General features: G+C 34.2%; 2 protein-coding genes across 2 annotated transcripts; one reads left to right on the forward strand and one right to left on the reverse strand.

Annotated features, from left to right (window-relative positions):
- Nucleotides 1-205: 205 nt before the first annotated feature.
- Nucleotides 206-3,836, reverse strand: LOC132547795 (GTP cyclohydrolase 1 feedback regulatory protein-like). The gene is made up of 3 exons (XM_060211598.1): nucleotides 3,790-3,836; nucleotides 2,693-2,787; nucleotides 206-1,987 (listed from the first exon to the last, which is right to left on the reverse strand). The coding sequence occupies exons 1-3, from the start codon at nucleotides 3,823-3,825 to the stop codon at nucleotides 1,816-1,818; spliced, it is 303 nt and encodes a 100-aa protein (XP_060067581.1). The 5' UTR covers nucleotides 3,826-3,836; the 3' UTR covers nucleotides 206-1,815.
- Nucleotides 3,837-4,192: 356 nt separating this feature from the next.
- Nucleotides 4,193-18,794, forward strand: LOC132547792 (regulator of microtubule dynamics protein 1-like). Its single transcript, XM_060211596.1, has 9 exons — nucleotides 4,193-4,496; nucleotides 6,884-7,094; nucleotides 7,725-7,897; nucleotides 8,362-8,437; nucleotides 10,511-10,588; nucleotides 11,222-11,320; nucleotides 12,192-12,245; nucleotides 13,398-13,478; nucleotides 14,187-18,794. The coding sequence occupies exons 1-9, from the start codon at nucleotides 4,216-4,218 to the stop codon at nucleotides 14,238-14,240; spliced, it is 1,107 nt and encodes a 368-aa protein (XP_060067579.1). The 5' UTR covers nucleotides 4,193-4,215; the 3' UTR covers nucleotides 14,241-18,794.
- The last annotated feature ends 249 nt before the right edge of the window (nucleotides 18,795-19,043 follow it).

Consider the following 19,043-nt stretch of genomic DNA (forward strand, 5'->3'; position numbering starts at 1 on the left):
CATGTACCACAGTGTAATTCTGGTTTTGTAATTGGGTATTTCTACATGTACCGCAGTGTAATTCTGGTTTTGTAATTGTAGTTCATCTCAAAGCTAATCCTACTTTTGGCGTTTGATTCAAAAATACATGTACACAGAAACGAGAAAGTACTTTTTACCATGATAATAGATATTTATTGTTGACATACACAATACATTTCTAAAATCTTATGTAGAGTTTCCAGAAGATCAGATCCACATTAGCTACTTACATACAAAACATATGAAGTTTGTCTTCTTGAACAGTCATACAATTATAACCTACACCATCATCCATACAAATACCACTTACATCACCTCTCCTACAATTGCACTATTACATGTACAATTTACATCAGTTATCTTACGGTTATGACCTAGACCTTCTCACCTACAGTTACGACCTACACTATCTCTCCTACAATCAAGACCTTCATCACTTCCCATCTCATACCATTACAACCTACACCGTCTTTCAGACAAAAAAAACCCCAACACCATACTGATACAATAATAAATCCGCAAAATAAAATGTCTAAAGACATAATCTAGACAAAAACTGACAACATGGGAAAGCTCAGCAATATACCAAGTAATTTTTCATTGGAATGTTCAGCAATTTTCCCAATCAACCTTCATTAAAATGCTCAGCAATATTCAAAGTCATCCATCATTAAAATGCTCAGCAATATTCGAAGTCATCCATCATTAAAATGCTCAGCAATATGCCAAGTCACTTTTGAGAATTGTTATCATATTTAGATTTTGGACATGAAGCCATAGGGTTTCCGATTTTGAACTTCTGAATCTATGAACACCTATTTGTTTCATACTTGTTGAGGTTTCATAAATCACATTCAAAGTAATATGATTTGATATATGGCAAGAATATGTTTCTTGTGCAATAAATTATAACCATGCTATGTATAGTATAATTATACAGTTTTCAGGCAAAATCAGTTGTGAATTTATTGTGGTCCCATGATATGATAAAATTAAATACTGTGAGTCTTAATAATATTCCTGATGAATGTGTGACAGGGTGTAACACTGTGTATCTTCTACTTTATTAACATTCCTTCTGTGTACCAGGGTATGTATAATACTGAGTGTCCTCTATAACATTCCTTCTGTGTACCAGGGTATGTATAATACTGAGTGTCCTCTATAACATTCCTTCTGTGTTCCAGGGTATGTATAATACTAAGTGTCCTCTATAACATTCCTTCTGTGTACCAGGGTATGTATAATACTGAGTGTCCTCTATAACATTCCTTCTGTGTACCAGGGTATGTATAATACTGAGTGTCCTCTATAACATTCCTTCTGTGTACCAGGGTATGTATAATACTAAGTGTCCTCTATAATGTTCCTGCTATATATCAGGTTATGTATAATAATGTGAATCCACTACAACATTCCTGCTATGTAACTAGGTATATACAATGCAGTGAGCCCAATATAACATTAATGATATGTACCAGGTATGTATCATGCTGGGAGTCCAAAATAACATTAATGATATGTACCAGGTATTTATCATGTTGTGAGTCCAATATAACATTAATGCTATGTACAAGGGTATAACATTCCTGCTATGTACCAGGGTATGTATTATGTTGTGAGTCCAATATAACTTTCCTGCTATGTAAATTTATTGTATATGTTGGTTTATGTTTATACCATACAGTGTTCCTCATGCTTTGTATAAGTACATGTTGCCTAATGATGCGAGTCTTTTCCCATTATATGTTTGCCATAATGTTCTTATCTCCATTTCACGTAGCCCAGTTCCTATCAACTGTCACCTTTAGATATGGTAGCCTTTTTATCTGATATGTTGTGGTCAGGTTTATGAAGTGTCCAGATGCAGGTCTGACCCACTCCAGTCATGGACACCACATGATAGTCCAACTTCTCTAGCTTATCCAGTACCATCCTTGGAGGGTCAGGTGTCCGATACTCCATACTATTAACAACAACCAATATTTAGCACTTCATAACCATGAAATGACACAGTGGTAGAAATAAAATCATAAAATGATCATCAATGTATTAGGGTTATATTGGATAGAAATTGAAAGTTTTAAATTTATAAGTTTTGTCCATCATTCCATAAATTCAAATTATTTGATCAGGAATTGAAAATGTATTTTTTTCCAATAACTTTTACATTTTGATCAAGTTACTACATACTTATTTTTATATGATATGCATGTTGTCTTTAAATTACATTTAATCAGTAAGTCAAATAGTTGTTTATCCAATCCAACCTCCATGTAAATGTACCCGACCAAATCTTCATGTAAACAGGCCTTACCTAATGCAACCTAATCAAAACCCAATTTACCTCAGTAGAAGATGTGCAACATTATATTTTTACCCTTAGATTGTAAAAAAGGTGGGAAAGGGGCAAAGAAAGTTAAGTGTTGAGGTAAATCTTTAAGAAAGTATTCTTGTAATAACAGGAAATGGGCTTTGGAAACCTTAATTTCTCTAATACTGATATTATCAAAACTCTTTACAAATGTTCCTTGCCTTTTCTCACCATTAAATGTTATCTGATTGGCTGACTGAGATATCTTCAACTTGTAAACACTTGCAACTTGCTGATAGACTTACAATAAGCTTCATTTATTTATCTTATATACAAGAATTACTAAAAATTTCATACAAATTGTTTCCCAGTGTCTTCATCAAGGAGGCACCAAGATGTTCCATCAGCTTCTTATCGCTCCACTCATCTCCAACAACTGTTGGACCACTTTCCTATAAAGTAGGGGACAAATCAATGAATTCACCGATGCTTCATTAATTTTTTGATACAGTATGTGAAAAAATATCCATAAGAAGTAATAACAAAAGTATTTCCATATTATTATAATTATTCTATGTTACTAATGTACATATAATTGTGGCAGTGTTAAATTTTGTGCTAAAATTTGTTCTTCCTTTTTTTATAATTCTACCTATCCCCCTCCCTCTATATATACTTCTATGATGTGTTGCTCTTGTCTTGATCGTATGTTATAGCTACATGTATGGCTATGTTTTTTTTTATTCCTATGTTGTAAATATTTTTTACTACTTCTGTTTAGTCTGAAGAATAAGTCTACAGAGGTATTGTTAACTGTTCACAAACTTTTTACAAAACACTGTAACCTTGAAAATAGGAAAAAATCTTTACTTTCCGTGTTGTTGACATATGGAACAGTCTTCATCTGAATTTACATGTAATAAATTCATCTGATATTATACAGTTTGAAATTGGTTTAGATTAGTATTGTAAACGTGTTAAAATAATTTTGAATTTTAGTTTGAATATTGTGTATTTGACACAGGAAGTGTCTTATATTGTAAGATTTTGTTGTATGCACTGATATGGATATAGAGGCTCATAGTCTGCATCAACAATGTATCATATTGAATAACGTGACGTTAGATAAATACATGCATTTTAGTATTTTGTACAGTATGATCAACTGATAATATACAAAAGATAATAGGTTTATTTCACAGATAGAATGTCCAATTTCTGAGTTTGGGTTTGTACTACATACATGTAATCAGAAGAGTTGTTATTGTGGTTATAACCTTGTTGGACAATATCGAGTGGTTAGATAAGCTTGAAGTCACCGAGAAGTTTCTCTAAAATATTCTTGATCGATTTTCGCATATCATCATCTGTTTTCTTTAAATGACATGTAAGACGACCATAATGCACACAAATATCCCGCTGATTTAGTACATAATAACATTCCACATCCTTACCAAACGGATTTGAGTGCTGATAAGAACATACGGCATGTTCGAAGTTTTTGGTTTTTTGACAGATGACCGGAAGTTGGTATGTAAACTTTCATTAGAGTTATTGCGCTTGTCTTTTCCTAGCGACTAAATTGATATTATCTGTTGGGTTTCTTAACGTCTACAATTAAACGAAACTAATTACAATTTACTCTAATTATGACATTAAACAAACAAATAACATTACTTAAACGAATTGTTAGTTATTTCAAAAGTTTTGCACTAAAACATTTAGGTTTGTAAGTCTAAATATGATGATGGTTTTTTGGCTGTTGTTTGTTTACAGGGGGCGTTATGTGACAGTATTCTACTTCCGGTTCGAGTCCGTTGGGGTTCGACTTCAATGTAGTTTCGTTTCGTTTCGTCTTGAATTGGCTTTTCGACTTCACAATGTCCTCCCTTCTGCGACCAAATTCCCCATTCTTTGGTGCTTTGGGGACAGGCATATTTCTTGGATTAGGTGGAACAATTCTCTACTTAAAAATAACGGGCACATTTCTCCGGGAGATCCAGCGACTGTCTACATCCATCAGTGAGCTGAAAGCGGAGGTGAAAGAACTCAGACAGCAGTTGGAAACACAAAAGAAGCGTCGACGGAGTCCTGGATTTTATTCCGTGCATGCTAGTAGTGGAGACGACGACGATGATGCGTTTGAAGATGCCTATGGAGGGTATATACTCAATGCTTGTGCCCCCTCCCCTTTTCTCATCAGTCACTACTAGTCCCGTTAATTAGCATTTGCAGTCGAGTTGGGCTTCAGTAATTACCTGTAAATGTAACACTGATAAATACTTGGCATAATATACCTCTCGGCAAGAAAGATATTCTCGTTTTAGCTAGATAGATTGTGCATAAGACCAGTAAGCCGCAAGACCTTGGTTCGAATCCTAGAGGAGACATTAAAATAGATGATGACCGCTACATGAATGTATATTGGCTTGCAATGCATGAAGGGACTTTGGAATAATTCTTACACATGCCCCATAATTATCACCGTAACCCCTGAACATCTATTTGAGGACAACTTATTTTCTAGGGGTGGGGAGTCTGTAACCCAGGTAAATACCAGCTGCAGTATACCTCTCGTCAAGAGAGGTTTTCATTTTTTATCTTTGACTTTTTGATCATGAGCATAACACTAGTCCCATTGGTGATTTATCTGAAGGTTGCCTCTTTGTTTACTAAGCCAAGTCAGAAGGATAGTGACCTTTTTTGTCATGGTTGATCATGGTTGATCAATTCATGCCAAAGATGAAAAGTTAAATCATTGACACATAAAAATACTGTGATTAGAATGCTTCAAACACCACTAACCATAACATTATCGTTATATATCTACCTTTTCTCAAAATTCAGTTCAGAGTTGACTTTAAAGCTCTGACGAGTCATATGGTCAACCACGGGAAGTTAAGCTCACTTTCACAACAGAAATGACAAGTATAGAGAAATATTTGTAAAAGTTTCATGTTTCTTTTTGAAAATTTAATACCTATTTGTTAAGTGCCATGGATTTAGGAAGTACATACATTAATAATCAGCTAGTTCATTTTGAAAATTACTCTGCTTTCTGCAGCCATTCGATTTTCAAAGGATTAATTATGTACTGTGGATAAATCTTTCGTTAAAAAAGACACCAAAGGTAGTATTTTAACTACAATGTTTTCTTGTGCTTACCTCATCCAGGTGGTATAATTATAAATGGAAATAGCACATTGATAAAGAGTCATAACAATTATGTTTTATGTAAATGACCTACATTTTGTACAATATCAAATAATCATGTGAATGACATACATTTTTGTGCAGTAAAAAGTAATTTAGTTAACTCACATATAAACATGAAAGTAATTGGAATATTTTATGGAAGCATTTAGAACATTGGCCAAAGGGAGACAATCTTTATAAATGGATGTAGTATGTAGTCAAAATCAGCCTATTTATTTCGTTATTTTGTGTCCCTAAAAATATCAAGAAGATATGTTGAGGAGTGTTTCACTAAAACGTAAAGAAGATGTTTTTTAAGGGTGCTTCATTAAAATGTCAAGAAGATGTGTTTTAGGAGTGTTTCACTAAAACATGAAGAAGATGTGTTTTAGGACTTTCACTAAAACATAAAGAAGATGTGTTTTAGGACTGTTTCACTTGTACATCATGTAAGCTGTGCCCTGATGATGGCCTGTCTTTAATGATGAAACATAATGACAACTAGCTATAGAAGAAGATAGAATATACTGTTGGCTTACAAGGCTTCAGGAGTTGGTGTTTACTACGTTTTAAGAGACCTCTGTATGGATATCACTAGGTATCCTCCTGAAGTCTAGAAGATGATACTAAATACACATATGAACTCAGTAGGATGTTGGTTCTTCAGAAATTTCTCCAACTGGAGAGTTTTCCCTGTCTGATTGTAACAATATATATAAACCCTATTTTGTTATTGTAACAATATAGGGTTTAGATATATTGTTACACAGATAAAGAAGATTTGTTCAGTTTGTTTATGTTATCACCTCTGTTAATCCAGATAACTTACCTTTGGCCACATTTTTAAGTTGTAGATTCTTTTTGTAGGGAAATATTTGCCCAATTTTACCTTTGTCCTGGTATCAAACTATCAGTTGGACCAGTATGAAGTCAGCCTTAAATGTATAAAAAAAACATATAATTTAACTTGAATTTCAGATTTAAGCCCACCTCATTTCCTTCCCTTTATTCGCCAAATGACAAAAGGCATACTGCATACAGGATCTTGTAGAAAGGTGTTGTCTTATATATTGATCAAGTTATTTGATATCTTTTATATTTATCTCTGATTTGAGTACCCCTTGTTAGGTATAACATTTTAATAGCCTGTGTATTTGCTTGAACGTGATTACTTTCAGCCTCTCTGAAGTTGTTTTTATCACACTGTCTGTGGGCTTTTGCATTCTACTCTCTTGACAAATTGGTTAACAAGTACATTTATGTGTACAATATGTAGGCTTCATTGATATATCAATGAAATTGCAATATATGATTCTGAAATTATTTGAAAAGAATGATTTTTATTTGGTGCAGGTCAGGAACTGTGAGTTCTCCAAGTGATCAGGAATTTGTTGAGTCCTTCAGGGAATTGAAAGTGGAGGACATTGCATCAGGACAGACAGAAAGACAACAGTCAGTTGATGAACAAAAAGTTCAAGTTTACCAGCAAGTAGATCACCTTCTGGATGGGGGTGATGATGATAAACAAAGGGCCTTCTCTCTTCTCCAGAAACATAAATCCCAGGTATTATTGTAATATTTGAAGAATTTAGTCATGGCATTCATACGTTGTTGTGTAGTTAAAATTGTTTACTTTAAAGTTTGAGCTGAATGTTACATATGTGTAAAGTTATTCCCATTTAAAAAAAAAATCATTACTGATCATTTGGTGTTCCATATGATGTTAGATTCTACTATTTGCTTCAGTATTTTTCTGTCTGATCAGGCTATCAGCTGTTGAAGTGACAGTGTCTAATCTCAAAGTCTCCAAGTGTACTTGTATAGATATGTTGACTGTTGTAGTTTCCGTAATACATCAACTGTAAAGAACACATTTCTAAGCATATCTATAATGATGTGTTGAATATTGTAGTTTCTGGAATACATCACTTGTAGATGGCAACTTTCTAAGCTTATCTATAATGATGTGTTGTCTGTTGTAGTGTCTGTATTACGTTCACTTGTCGATGACAACTTTCTAAGCTTATCTATAATGATGTGTTGAATGTTGTAGTGTCTGTATTATGTTCACGTGTAGATGACATCTTTTTAAGCATATCTATAATGATGTGTTGACTGTTGTAGTTTCAGGAATACATCACTTGTAGATGACAACTTTCTAAGCTTATCTATAATGATGTGTTGACTGTTGCAGTTTCTGGATGATGCTGATTTCCACTGGCGCCTTTCAAAGTGTACATATCAGGTGGCACAGATAGAAGGCAGTCTTGGTAATGAAAACAAGAAGAAAGAAATGGTATACAGTGCTAAGGATAGTGCATCCAAGGCCCTAACGCTCAATGAAGATTGTGCAAATGCTCATAAATGGTACATGAACTAATTGTGAACTAATTATGTACAGATGATCAAATTCTAAATAGGAATTAGCAATCACTAATTATCTAAAAGCATATATGTATACTCCTGATTTCATATTAAACAATGAGCTGCTTTCATAGGCATTATAAATGCCATAGGTACAGGCACACATGCCATAACAAGACAGTTCAGTAGTTATATTAGCATTCACTACTCAATTTGTTGTACTGATAGTAATTTGATATAAACTAAAATGAGTTACTTATTTTTAACTGTGAAATCTATCAGGTGGAACAGACATTTTTATGACAAACTGTCCCTGTTTCTATGCCAACAATACTGATGTCATAATAGTCGCACACTGTATGGCTTTGTTGCATGTTCAATCACACATCTTGCTGGTTGGTCTATACAGAGGTAATTTTTTCAAGGTCTTTTCTTGTGAGCTTTTAATACTTTTGATTCAATAACAGGTTTGCCATAACTGTGGGAAGCATAGGAGACTATGAAGGCACCCAAGAAAAGATAAAAAATGGTTATGTATTCAAGGTTGGTATACTCCAGGAATTTTAAAATGTAAAGTAATGGATGATAAGATTTACATGTATAAAACATTAAACCCTGACTGAGAGAAAGCAACTATGCCTACTTAACACAGTTATTATTGGATGCAGGATATAGAGGTATAATGAATTAATCGTCTTAACATGTGGGGTGTTGTCTTAAAATAGAAGTCTTGATTTACATCTTCAATGATTTGCTTTGCAAGCTTGAAACCTATCCAGATCTGGTCTGGAGAATGTGTCTCACAGGGCATACTGAAAGAAAAATCTGAACTACACAGTGTGGAATAGTTTCTTGTACATCATACATTGAATGTGAGAACTAGACTGCTGAAAGGTCAATAGGCTGCTACAGCAGATGTAAAACCCTGTTAACTAGATAGGTTGGAGATAATTATGATACAGATTCTTGAGAGATATGATTGATTGACAATTGTTGAGAAAGAAGGATTTTACAAGCATATGTCTGTCTACCAGCAATACAAACCCTGAAAATGTCAAGCTAGTTACCAAAATTTATAGAAGGCTAACATCAGTCTACCAGTAAATTAATGTCAGTGATGTCAGACATTATCTAGGTTTATACAAGGCTAATGTCTGTCTACTGGTAAACTAAACCCCTGATAATGTCAGATGTATTATCTAGGTTTATACAAGGCTAATGTCTGTCTACTGGTAAACTAAACCCCTGATAATGTCAGATGTATTATCTAGGTTTATACAAGGCTAATGTCTGTCTACTGGTAAACTAAACCCCTGATAATGTCAGATATTATCTAGGTTTATACAAGGCTAATGTCTGTCTACTGGTAAACTAAACCCCTGTTAATGTCAAGCATTTTATTGAAGTTTATACAAGGCTAATGCCTGTCTACTGGTAAACTAAACCCCTGATAATGTCAGATGTATTATCTAGGTTTATACAAGGCTAATGTCTGTCTACTGGTAAACTAAACCCCTGATAATGTCAGATATTATCTAGGTTTATACAAGGCTAATGCCTGTCTACTGGTAAACTAAACCCCTGATAATGTCAGATTTATTATCTAGGTTTATACAAGGCTAATGCCTGTCTACTGGTAAACTAAACCCCTGTTAATGTCAAGCATTTTATTGAAGTTTATACAAGGCTGAAGTTTGTCTACTGGTAAATTAAACCCCTGTTGATGTCAAGCATTTTATTGAAGTTTATACAAGGCTAATGTCTGTCTACTGTTAAACTAAACCCCTGATAATGTCAGACATTATCTAGGTTTATACAAGGCTAATGTCTGTCTACTGGTAAACTAAACCCCTGATAATGTCAGACATATTATCTAGGTTTATACAAGGCTAATCCCTGTCTACTGGTAAACTAAACCTCTGTTAATGTCAAGCATTTTATTGAAGTTTATACAAGGCTGAAGTTTGTCTACTGGTATACTAAACCCTTGTTAATGTCAAGCATTTGATTGAAGTTTATACAAGGCTAATGCCTGTCTACTGGTAAACTAAACCCCTGTTAATGTCAAGCATTTTATTGAAGTTTATACAAGGCTAATGCCTGTCTACTGGTAAACTAAACCCCTGTTAATGTCAAGCATTTTATTGAAGTTTATACAAGGCTGAAGTTTGTCTACTGGTAAACTAAACCCCTGTTAATGTCAAGCATTTGATTGAAGTTTATACAAGGCTAATGCCTGTCTACTGGTAAACTAAACCCCTGTTAATGTCAAGCATTTTATTGAAGTTTATACAAGGCTGAAGTTTGTCTACTGGTAAACTAAACCCCTGTTAATGTCAAGCATTTTATTGAAGTTTATACAAGTTAATGCTAATGCCTGTCTAGGCTAATGGTAAACTAAACCCCTGTTAATGTCAAGCATTTTATTGAAGTTTATACAAGGCTGAAGTTTGTCTACTGGTAAACTAAACCCCTGTTAATGTCAAGCATTTGATTGAAGTTTATACAAGGCTGAAGTTTGTCTACTCCTGTGGACTTATTATAGGTATTTATAAATGTATTGTTTTAATGAGTCACATTTTAACAATTGACAGCTGTACTTTCTATTTTTTTTAGGAACATATAGAGCGAGCCATACAAATCAACCCAGATGATCCTTCTAATCACCATCTATTGGGACGTTGGTGCTTTGGGGTATGTGATCTGTTCATATGGCAGATGTACATGTCAAAATTTTAATGAAATGATGTAATATGAAAGACTTACTTGTATACGTGATGTATTATGGTAGGTGGATATGTCATGTATTTCAACAGGTATACACTTAGACATGATGTATTATAACAGGTATAACTTAGACATGATGTATTTAACAGGTATACACTAAGATATGATGTATTTAACAGGTATACACTTAGATATGATGTATTTAACAGGTATAACTTAGACATGATGTATTTAACAGGTATACACTTAGACATGATGTGTTATGACAGGTGTACATGTAGTCATGATGTATTTAACAGGTGTACATTTAGACATAATTGATGATAATGTGATGTATTTTGATAGGTTTAAATGTTATATTCATGTATTTTGACAGGTTTACATGTGATGTGTTTTGACAGGTTTACATGTGATGTGTTTTGATAGGTTTACATGTGATGTATTTTGACAGGTTTACATGAAATGTATTTGACAGGTTTACATGTGATGTATTTTGACAGGTTTACATGTGATGTATTTTGACAGGTTTACATGTGATGTATTTTGACAGGTTTACATGTGATGTGTTTTGACAGGTTTACATGTGATGTATTTTGACAGGTTTACATGTTGTCGTGGATTGAGAGGAAGGCAGCTGCTGCTCTTTATGCTACACCTCCTACATCAACTGCAGATGAAGCTCTACAAAATTTTCTTGAGGTAACAAGGTTTTCTAAAATGTTTTCTTGCATGAAACAATAGATTGTTTCCCGATGTAGAATCATTTTTATCACATGATCCATTACTACAGAAAACATGTACATTTCCATGTCATTCTTGAAGACATCATGAGTATTTCTCAATACCTTATGTTTTCTGGTTCCACATTTGGAAGATGTGGAAAACACACCTGTCTGGCCCCAGACAAAAATTATACTCCCAGGTCATTATATGCGAATGTAGTCCATACTTCTAGGTCATTGTACACAAATGTAGGAAGGAAATTTCAGGTCAGTAAATAATTTTTACTGACCCAACTATGACAGATATACATACTTACTGTGTTTGACACAGAAATGATGTATATTGTCAGTTGCAGTTTTTATTTTTTTTAGATATAGTGTTCAAGTTTTTGTTTGTGTGGAAGGACACAACATGTAATGAGGCTTATTTGTTGTTGATACAGTTTATTCAGATATCGACATTCAAATGAGAATATCTTCTGTACTTTCACAATATACACCTATATTAAGTACTCCTTTAACCTATATCAAGTACTCCTTTCACCTTTATTAAATACTCCTTTAACCTATATCAAGTACTCCTTTTACTCATATGACAAAAAAAGTAAGTGTTCCTTCAAACCTTAGTAGATACTCCATTATCCCATAACAGGTACTCCTTCAAACCATATCAAGTACTTCTTCCCATAACATGTGCTCCCTTTACCCTTTACATGTACTCCTTTAACCCGTAACAAGTACCTCCTTTACTCATAACAAATTCTCTTTGACGATAAAAAGTACTCCTTTAACTCATTACAAGTTCACTCTCATCACATTACAAGTATTCCATACCTCAATATTTTCAGGCTGAGCGACTGAACCCAGGAAAATGGAAAGAAAACATGTTATTTATTGCCAAGGTAAATATATCTTTCATTGATGAGGAATACTTCTGTTATTATTATCACTTCAGTGATGTACCTGATAAAAACGGGATATATTATGGAATGATACAGTTCCTCAGTCCATCATTAGTCTTCCTGTTTGTATGGATAAACTTTTCAGCTTATTTTATTGAAACATGTTAAGCTTTATTATTATGACTGAAAGTAGTGTTTACCAGAGTGAAGAATTTTGTAGTGAGAGAAGAGTTTTGTAGTGAGAGAAGAATTTTGTAGTGAATGAATAGTTTTGTAGTCAGTGAAGAGTTTTGTATAGTGAGTGAAGAGTTTTGTAGTGAGTGAAGAGTTTTGTAGTGAATGAATAGTTTTGTAGTCAGTGAAGAGTTTTGTATAGTGAGTGAAGAGTTTTGTAGTCAGTGAAGAGTTTTGTAGTCAGTGAAGAATTTTGTAGTGAGAGAAGAGTTTTGTAGTGAGAGAAGTGTTTTGTAGTGAATGAATAGTTTTGTAGTCAGTGAAGAGTTTTGTATAGTGAGTGAAGAGTTTTGTAGTGAGTGAAGAGTTTTGTAGTGAATGAATAGTTTTGTAGTCAGTGAAGAGTTTTGTATAGTGAGTGAAGAGTTTTGTAGTCAGTGAAGAGTTTTGTAGTCAGTGAAGATTTTTGTATAGTGAGTGAAGAGTTTTGTAGTGAGTGAAGAGTTTTGTAGTGAGTGAAGAGTTTTGTAGTCAGTGAAGAGTTTTGTAGTCAGTGAAGAGTTTTGTAGTCAGTGAAGTTTTGTAGTGGATGAAGAGTTTTGTAGTCAGTGAAGAGTTTTGTAGTGAGTGAAGAGTTTTGTAGTGAGTGAAGAGTTTTGTAGTGAGAGAAGTGTTTTGTAGTCAGTGAAGAGTTTTGTAGTCAGTGAAGAGTTTTGTAGTGAGTGAAGAGTTTTGTAGTGAGGGAAGAGTTTTGTAGTCAGTGAAGAGTTTTGTAGTGAGGGAAGAGTTTTGTAGTCAGTGAAGAGTTTTGTAGCGAGTGAATAGTTTTGTAGTGGAAGAAGAGTTCTGTAGTTATGATGTACCGGGTATTTGTATTTTCATTTTGACCATTTTCTTAGCTTCCTTTCATTGACATGTTTAAACCAGCCTGATAGCCTCCGTGACACTGTATGTTTTTTTTTTAAATTGTTATTGCAGTGTTATATACAACAAAGTAACACTGTACAGGCTGTTGTTTGGTTAGAAAAGGCAGTCACCATCCCAGTAGTTAGTCAAGATGTAAGTATCAGATATAGGTCACTATATGGGTTAAGTTACAGGTAACAAAATATATACCTAGGAGAATGAGATAGGTCACCATATGGGGTAAGTTACAGGTAACGACATATATACATAGGAGAATGAGATAGGTCACTATATGGGGTAAGTTACAGGTAACGACATATATACATAGGAGAATGAGATAGGTCACTATATGGGGTAAGTTACAGGTAACAACATATATACCTAGGAGAATGAGATAGGTCACCATATGGGGTAAGTTACAGGTAACAACATATATACCTAGGAGAATGAGATTAACAAACTGCAGATCTTTGTAGACAGCTGTACATGTGTTTTACATCACATGTGTGTTTGACACTGATATGGTTCATTCCTACTATGTTATGTCCCAGATATATATTTAGTGACAATAACTTTTATACTGATTAGTTTCACATGTTATAAAACAGGTTCTTCTGTTTAGATATTTTGCTTGCTGCTCAGTTATTCGACAATAAATTATGATTACTCATGTATAGATTATTTTTTCTCTCAATTTCAACATTCAGCATGATCACTATAGTTTCTTTTGAATAAGTACACGTGTGCATGAATGAATTTTTAAATGACATTTACAATGAAATGAGCTTAGATTACTTTCAAAACTTAGGTAAAGATACATTTTGGTATTCTTACTTCATATTTTGACATTTCATTCTGCAGGACAAAACATCTCAGGTAGAAGTGGAGACATTGCTGGCCAAGCACAGGCACTAGTATCAACAGTCTCCCTTACAGCAAATACAATTACAGGCAAGGAAAGGACTCCATACAGCAAACATTACAGGCAAGGACTCCATACAGCAAACATTACAGGCAAGGACTCCATACAGCAAATATTACAGGCAAGGACTCCATACAGCAAACATTACAGGCAAGGACTCCATGCAGCAAACATTACAGGCAAGGACTCCATGCAGCAAATACTGCAGGCAAGGACTCCATACTGCAAACATTACAGGCAAGGACTCCATATAGTAAACATTACGGGCAAGGACTCCATACAGCAAATATTAAAGGCAAGGACTCCATACAGCAAACATTACAGATAAGGACTCCATACAGCAAACATTACAGGCAAGGACTCCATACAGCAAACATTACAGACAAGGACTCCATGCAGCAAATATTGCAGGCAAGGACTCCATACAGCAAACATTACAGGCAAGGACTTCATACAGCAAACATTACAGGCAAGGACTCCATACAGCAATCATTACAGGCAAGGCCTTCATACAGCAAATATTACAGGCAAGGTCTCCATACAGCAAATATTACGGGCAAGGACTCCATACATCAGTAGAGATAAGGCACTGACTTTCCCTGTGGCAGGTTAAGGCACTGACTTCCCTGTGACAGGTTAAGGAACTGACTTTCCATGTGGCAGGTTATGGCACTCACTTAACTTTTGGCAGGTTAGGGCATTGACTTCCCTGTGGCAGGTTAAGGCACTAACTTTCCATGTTGGAGGTGAATGCACTGGCTTTACATGTGGCAGTTGAATGCACTGGCTTTACATGTGGCAGGTAATGGTCAGACATTTCATTATCTCTTGTCCATAAAAGCATTCCCCATGGTATACTTAAATGATTAAAATAAATGGTGTTCAAGTGAAGCATGTGGAGATGCATTCTGTTGTTAAATTAAGCTATTGCTGTTTACAGCCATACCATAATACTCAAGGTTTAACATTGATGTTAAGATCACAAAACGTGTCAAACAGGCAGGCAAATATTATGTCATGTGGCCTTTGTTGTGGGCAAACAATTCCTTCCGATCTTCCAATCACTAACCACAGCACACCTTCTATGACTTTTCATTTCCAGGTACAGTATAGGAAGTCATGCTTTGAATTGTCTGTAGTGTACTAGTCAGATTGAAAATTTTGAGCCATAGACAATATAACCATTATACCTTTACGATGAAATCTATTGATATTACTATCATATTAAAATTAAACTGATATTTGATAACTTATGATACTGCGGCATTGTTTACATATATACATATATGAGAAAGATATTAATTGCACAGTCAAGTTACTCAAGGGAAATCCTGATATAGTGCCACTAAATTTCCTTGTAAAACATTTCTGGTGATTGTTCCTCACTGTGGTCATTGACTTACTAATGTATACAAGTCTGTGCTGAGATCAATCAGTTTTATGTGATTGTTCCTCACTGTGATCATTGACTAACTAATGTATACAAGCCTGTGCTGAGATCAATCAGTTTTATGTGATTGTTCCTCACTGTGATCATTGACTGACCAATGTATACAAGCCTGTGCTGAGATCAATCAGTTTTATGTGATTGTTCCTCACTGTGATCATTGACTGACCAATGTATACAAGTCTGTGCTGAGATCAATCAGTTTTATGTGATTGTTCCTCACTGTGATCATTGACTGACCAATGTATACAAGTCTGTGCTGAGATCAATCAGTTTTATGTGATTGTTCCTCACTGTGATCATTGACTGACCAATGTATACAAGTCTGTGCTGAGATCAATCAGTTTTATGTGATTGTTCCTCACTGTGATCATTGACTGACCAATGTATACAAGTCTGTGCTGAGATCAATCAGTTTTATGTGATTGTTCCTCACTGTGATCATTGACTGACCAATGTATACAAGTCTGTGCTGAGATCAATCAGTTTTATGTGATTGTTCCTCACTGTGATCATTGACTGACTAATGTATACAAGTCTGTGCTGAGATCAATCAGTTTTATGTGATTGTTCCTCACTGTGATCATTGACTGACTAATGTATACAAGTCTGTGCTGAGATCAATCAGTTTTATGTGATTGTTCCTCACTGTGATCATTGACTGATGTATACAAGTCTGTGCTGAGATCAATCAATAGATCATTTTTGATTACCTTGCCTATTAACTGTTATTACCATTGATTTGTTATAAGAGGAACATGGGAATGTTACAAGTGGGTTGAATGGGAACAATTGTTGACTTCAAATTGTGTCAGATCATCATCATTAATGTAAGTAGTGATATTGAAAACAAGCATTGTCATCTATGATTAAGAACCATATACCTTGTTTGTTTGTCAGATGACTGTGTACTTTGTAAATCAACCATTACATTGTTTTGTATGAGAACTGTGTACATTTGTGTTAATATTAGAGTATTGTGTACATTTATTGTTTAGAATGTGAATTATGTACACTTGTACATTATAATTGTGTTAGTTTTAGAATCATGTGTAGTGAATGGTTTAGAATGAGAACCATGTACATTGTATGGTTTAGAACGAGAACCATGTATATTGTATGGTTTAGAATGAGAACCATGTACATTGTATGGTTTAGAACGAGAACCATGTACATTGTATGGTTTAGAACGAGAACCATGTACATTTTATGGTTTAGAACGAGAACCATGTACATTGTATGGTTTAGAATGAGAACCATGTACATTACATGTACATATGTTAGATTTATTGACACAGTAGATAAAATGATGTATTTGAGTTTGTGTGATCTCTATGAGTACCTCACTGATTAAGTGCCATCCAAGCCATACATAGTCAGACTAGTGTGTACACCTATATTGTATACCCCTGATAAGTAGTTAAATGTTTACAAATCACTTACACACTTAGGAATTGTCTTGTACCTATATATAATACCAGATTTTACAATGAAAGGAAGTTTTTACCTAGCTGAAAGTTTAGTACAAATCATTACCATTGGGTGTGGGAAAGTATAATGGGCTGACAAACCACTGTCTGGTCGACAGAGGACTAAACCATAAGACCCGGCTACATTGAAGTCTTACATTCTTACCTCCGCGTCAACACAGTTATCAGGGGAAGTAACTTAAACAAATATAATGCAGCAATACATCTAAACCGCTTTGATTCAAGATATGTTTTCAATTTTATATTACTTAATTGAGTCATTGAAACGATTGTTTTGTCTCAAATTAGACATTCTATTTCAGACTCTAAAAAACATTGTGGTTTATAAACATATTTACACATTCCAAGGTGCATCTACATCAAGTTAGCTTTGTCAAGATTTGTTTCTTAAAAGGCAGTGTAAGAAAGGTGCTGAATACTGTTACAGGGCAAATTATACATGTACATTACAGATTGAAAATAAGTTTTATAGAGTAGTGGATTTATTATATATATAATCATTGTATTACACTTTGTTTATTTACATTGTGTTTACTGTATTATAAAAAAAAACTTTATTCTTGAAGTCAGTCTCTACAAATAAAGAAATCAGATTGCTGTTTAGGGATTTGCCTGTTGGTAAAGTTGAGAATGTACACTCTTTTTAATTGAGTTTGTAATGATAAATTTTACCCAACAACTGTAATGATTTGGTCTATACTTACGTTGACATGTGTTTTAATGACATTATACTGATTCCCAGCTATAATGATTTGGTCTATACTTACGTTGACATGTGTTTTAATGACATTATATGGATTCCCAACTGTAATGATTTGGTCTATACTTATGTTGACATGTGTTTTAATGACATTATACGGATTCCTAGCTGTAATGATTTGGTCTATACTTACGTTGACATGTGTTTTAATGACATTATACTGATTCCCAGCTGTAATGATTGGTCTATACTTACATTGACATGTGTTTTAATGGCCATTATGATGTGGCATTGATTTATTTCTGTTTTAATGTCTTGGTTATTTTTATTTTGTTCGTGAAATATATGAATATATTATGACTTATTAAATGCCATTTGAGATAAAATGCAAGTCAAGATTATTGTCTCAATAAAATTGTTTATTAACTATCTATGAACTAAATACAATGGCGTTTTTTCCTAATAATGAAAGACAAACTTCAGATAATGACATTAAATGATTTGACAGGATGACTAAACAGGGTAATCGTTGGAGTTAACATTTACAACTGGTGTTATTGTTTGTTGAAAGCTGAAAAAGTTTTTCACTTCACAAGTCTTCAATACATTGTAGGTGTTATTTTCCTTAAAGACCCCCAAGAAACAAAAAAATCCTTCACTCAAAACCAAGTAAGATGATGTCAAACATAGCCTGTAACTTGAGTAACAGATTGTGGAACCATGAACTACACCTGTATCTGTTCTAAAAATCACATGACTCCCATGTACATTTTCCCTGACAAGTAAATCATGAATTGTAATAATTTCTGACCTCTTTCTCATAAGGTACTGACAGGAAGACTGTGATGTAACAGGATTGTGGATATTGTTCAACTGTTTATCAAGAGATTAAAAACTTGTTGAAAATTGAGATGATCTGTGTTGTTTTGATGAAATTGTAGAAAAAATGAAATGCTTATATTGCTTACAGAACTGTCTGATGGCAATCACATACAGTGTGTGTATCAGATGCCAGTGGCCACTACACACAGGGTATATTTCAGTCACTAATGACAACCACATACAGGGTATATATCAGTAACCAATGATAACCACATACAGGGTATATATATCAGTCACTAATGACAACCACATACAGGGTATATACCAGTCACCAATG

Source organism: Ylistrum balloti, unplaced genomic scaffold (assembly GCF_031769215.1).
Source record: "Ylistrum balloti isolate Yb309-2 unplaced genomic scaffold, AGI_CSIRO_Ybal_v1 Utg369978, whole genome shotgun sequence".
Taxonomy (NCBI): Eukaryota; Metazoa; Mollusca; class Bivalvia; order Pectinida; family Pectinidae; genus Ylistrum; species Ylistrum balloti.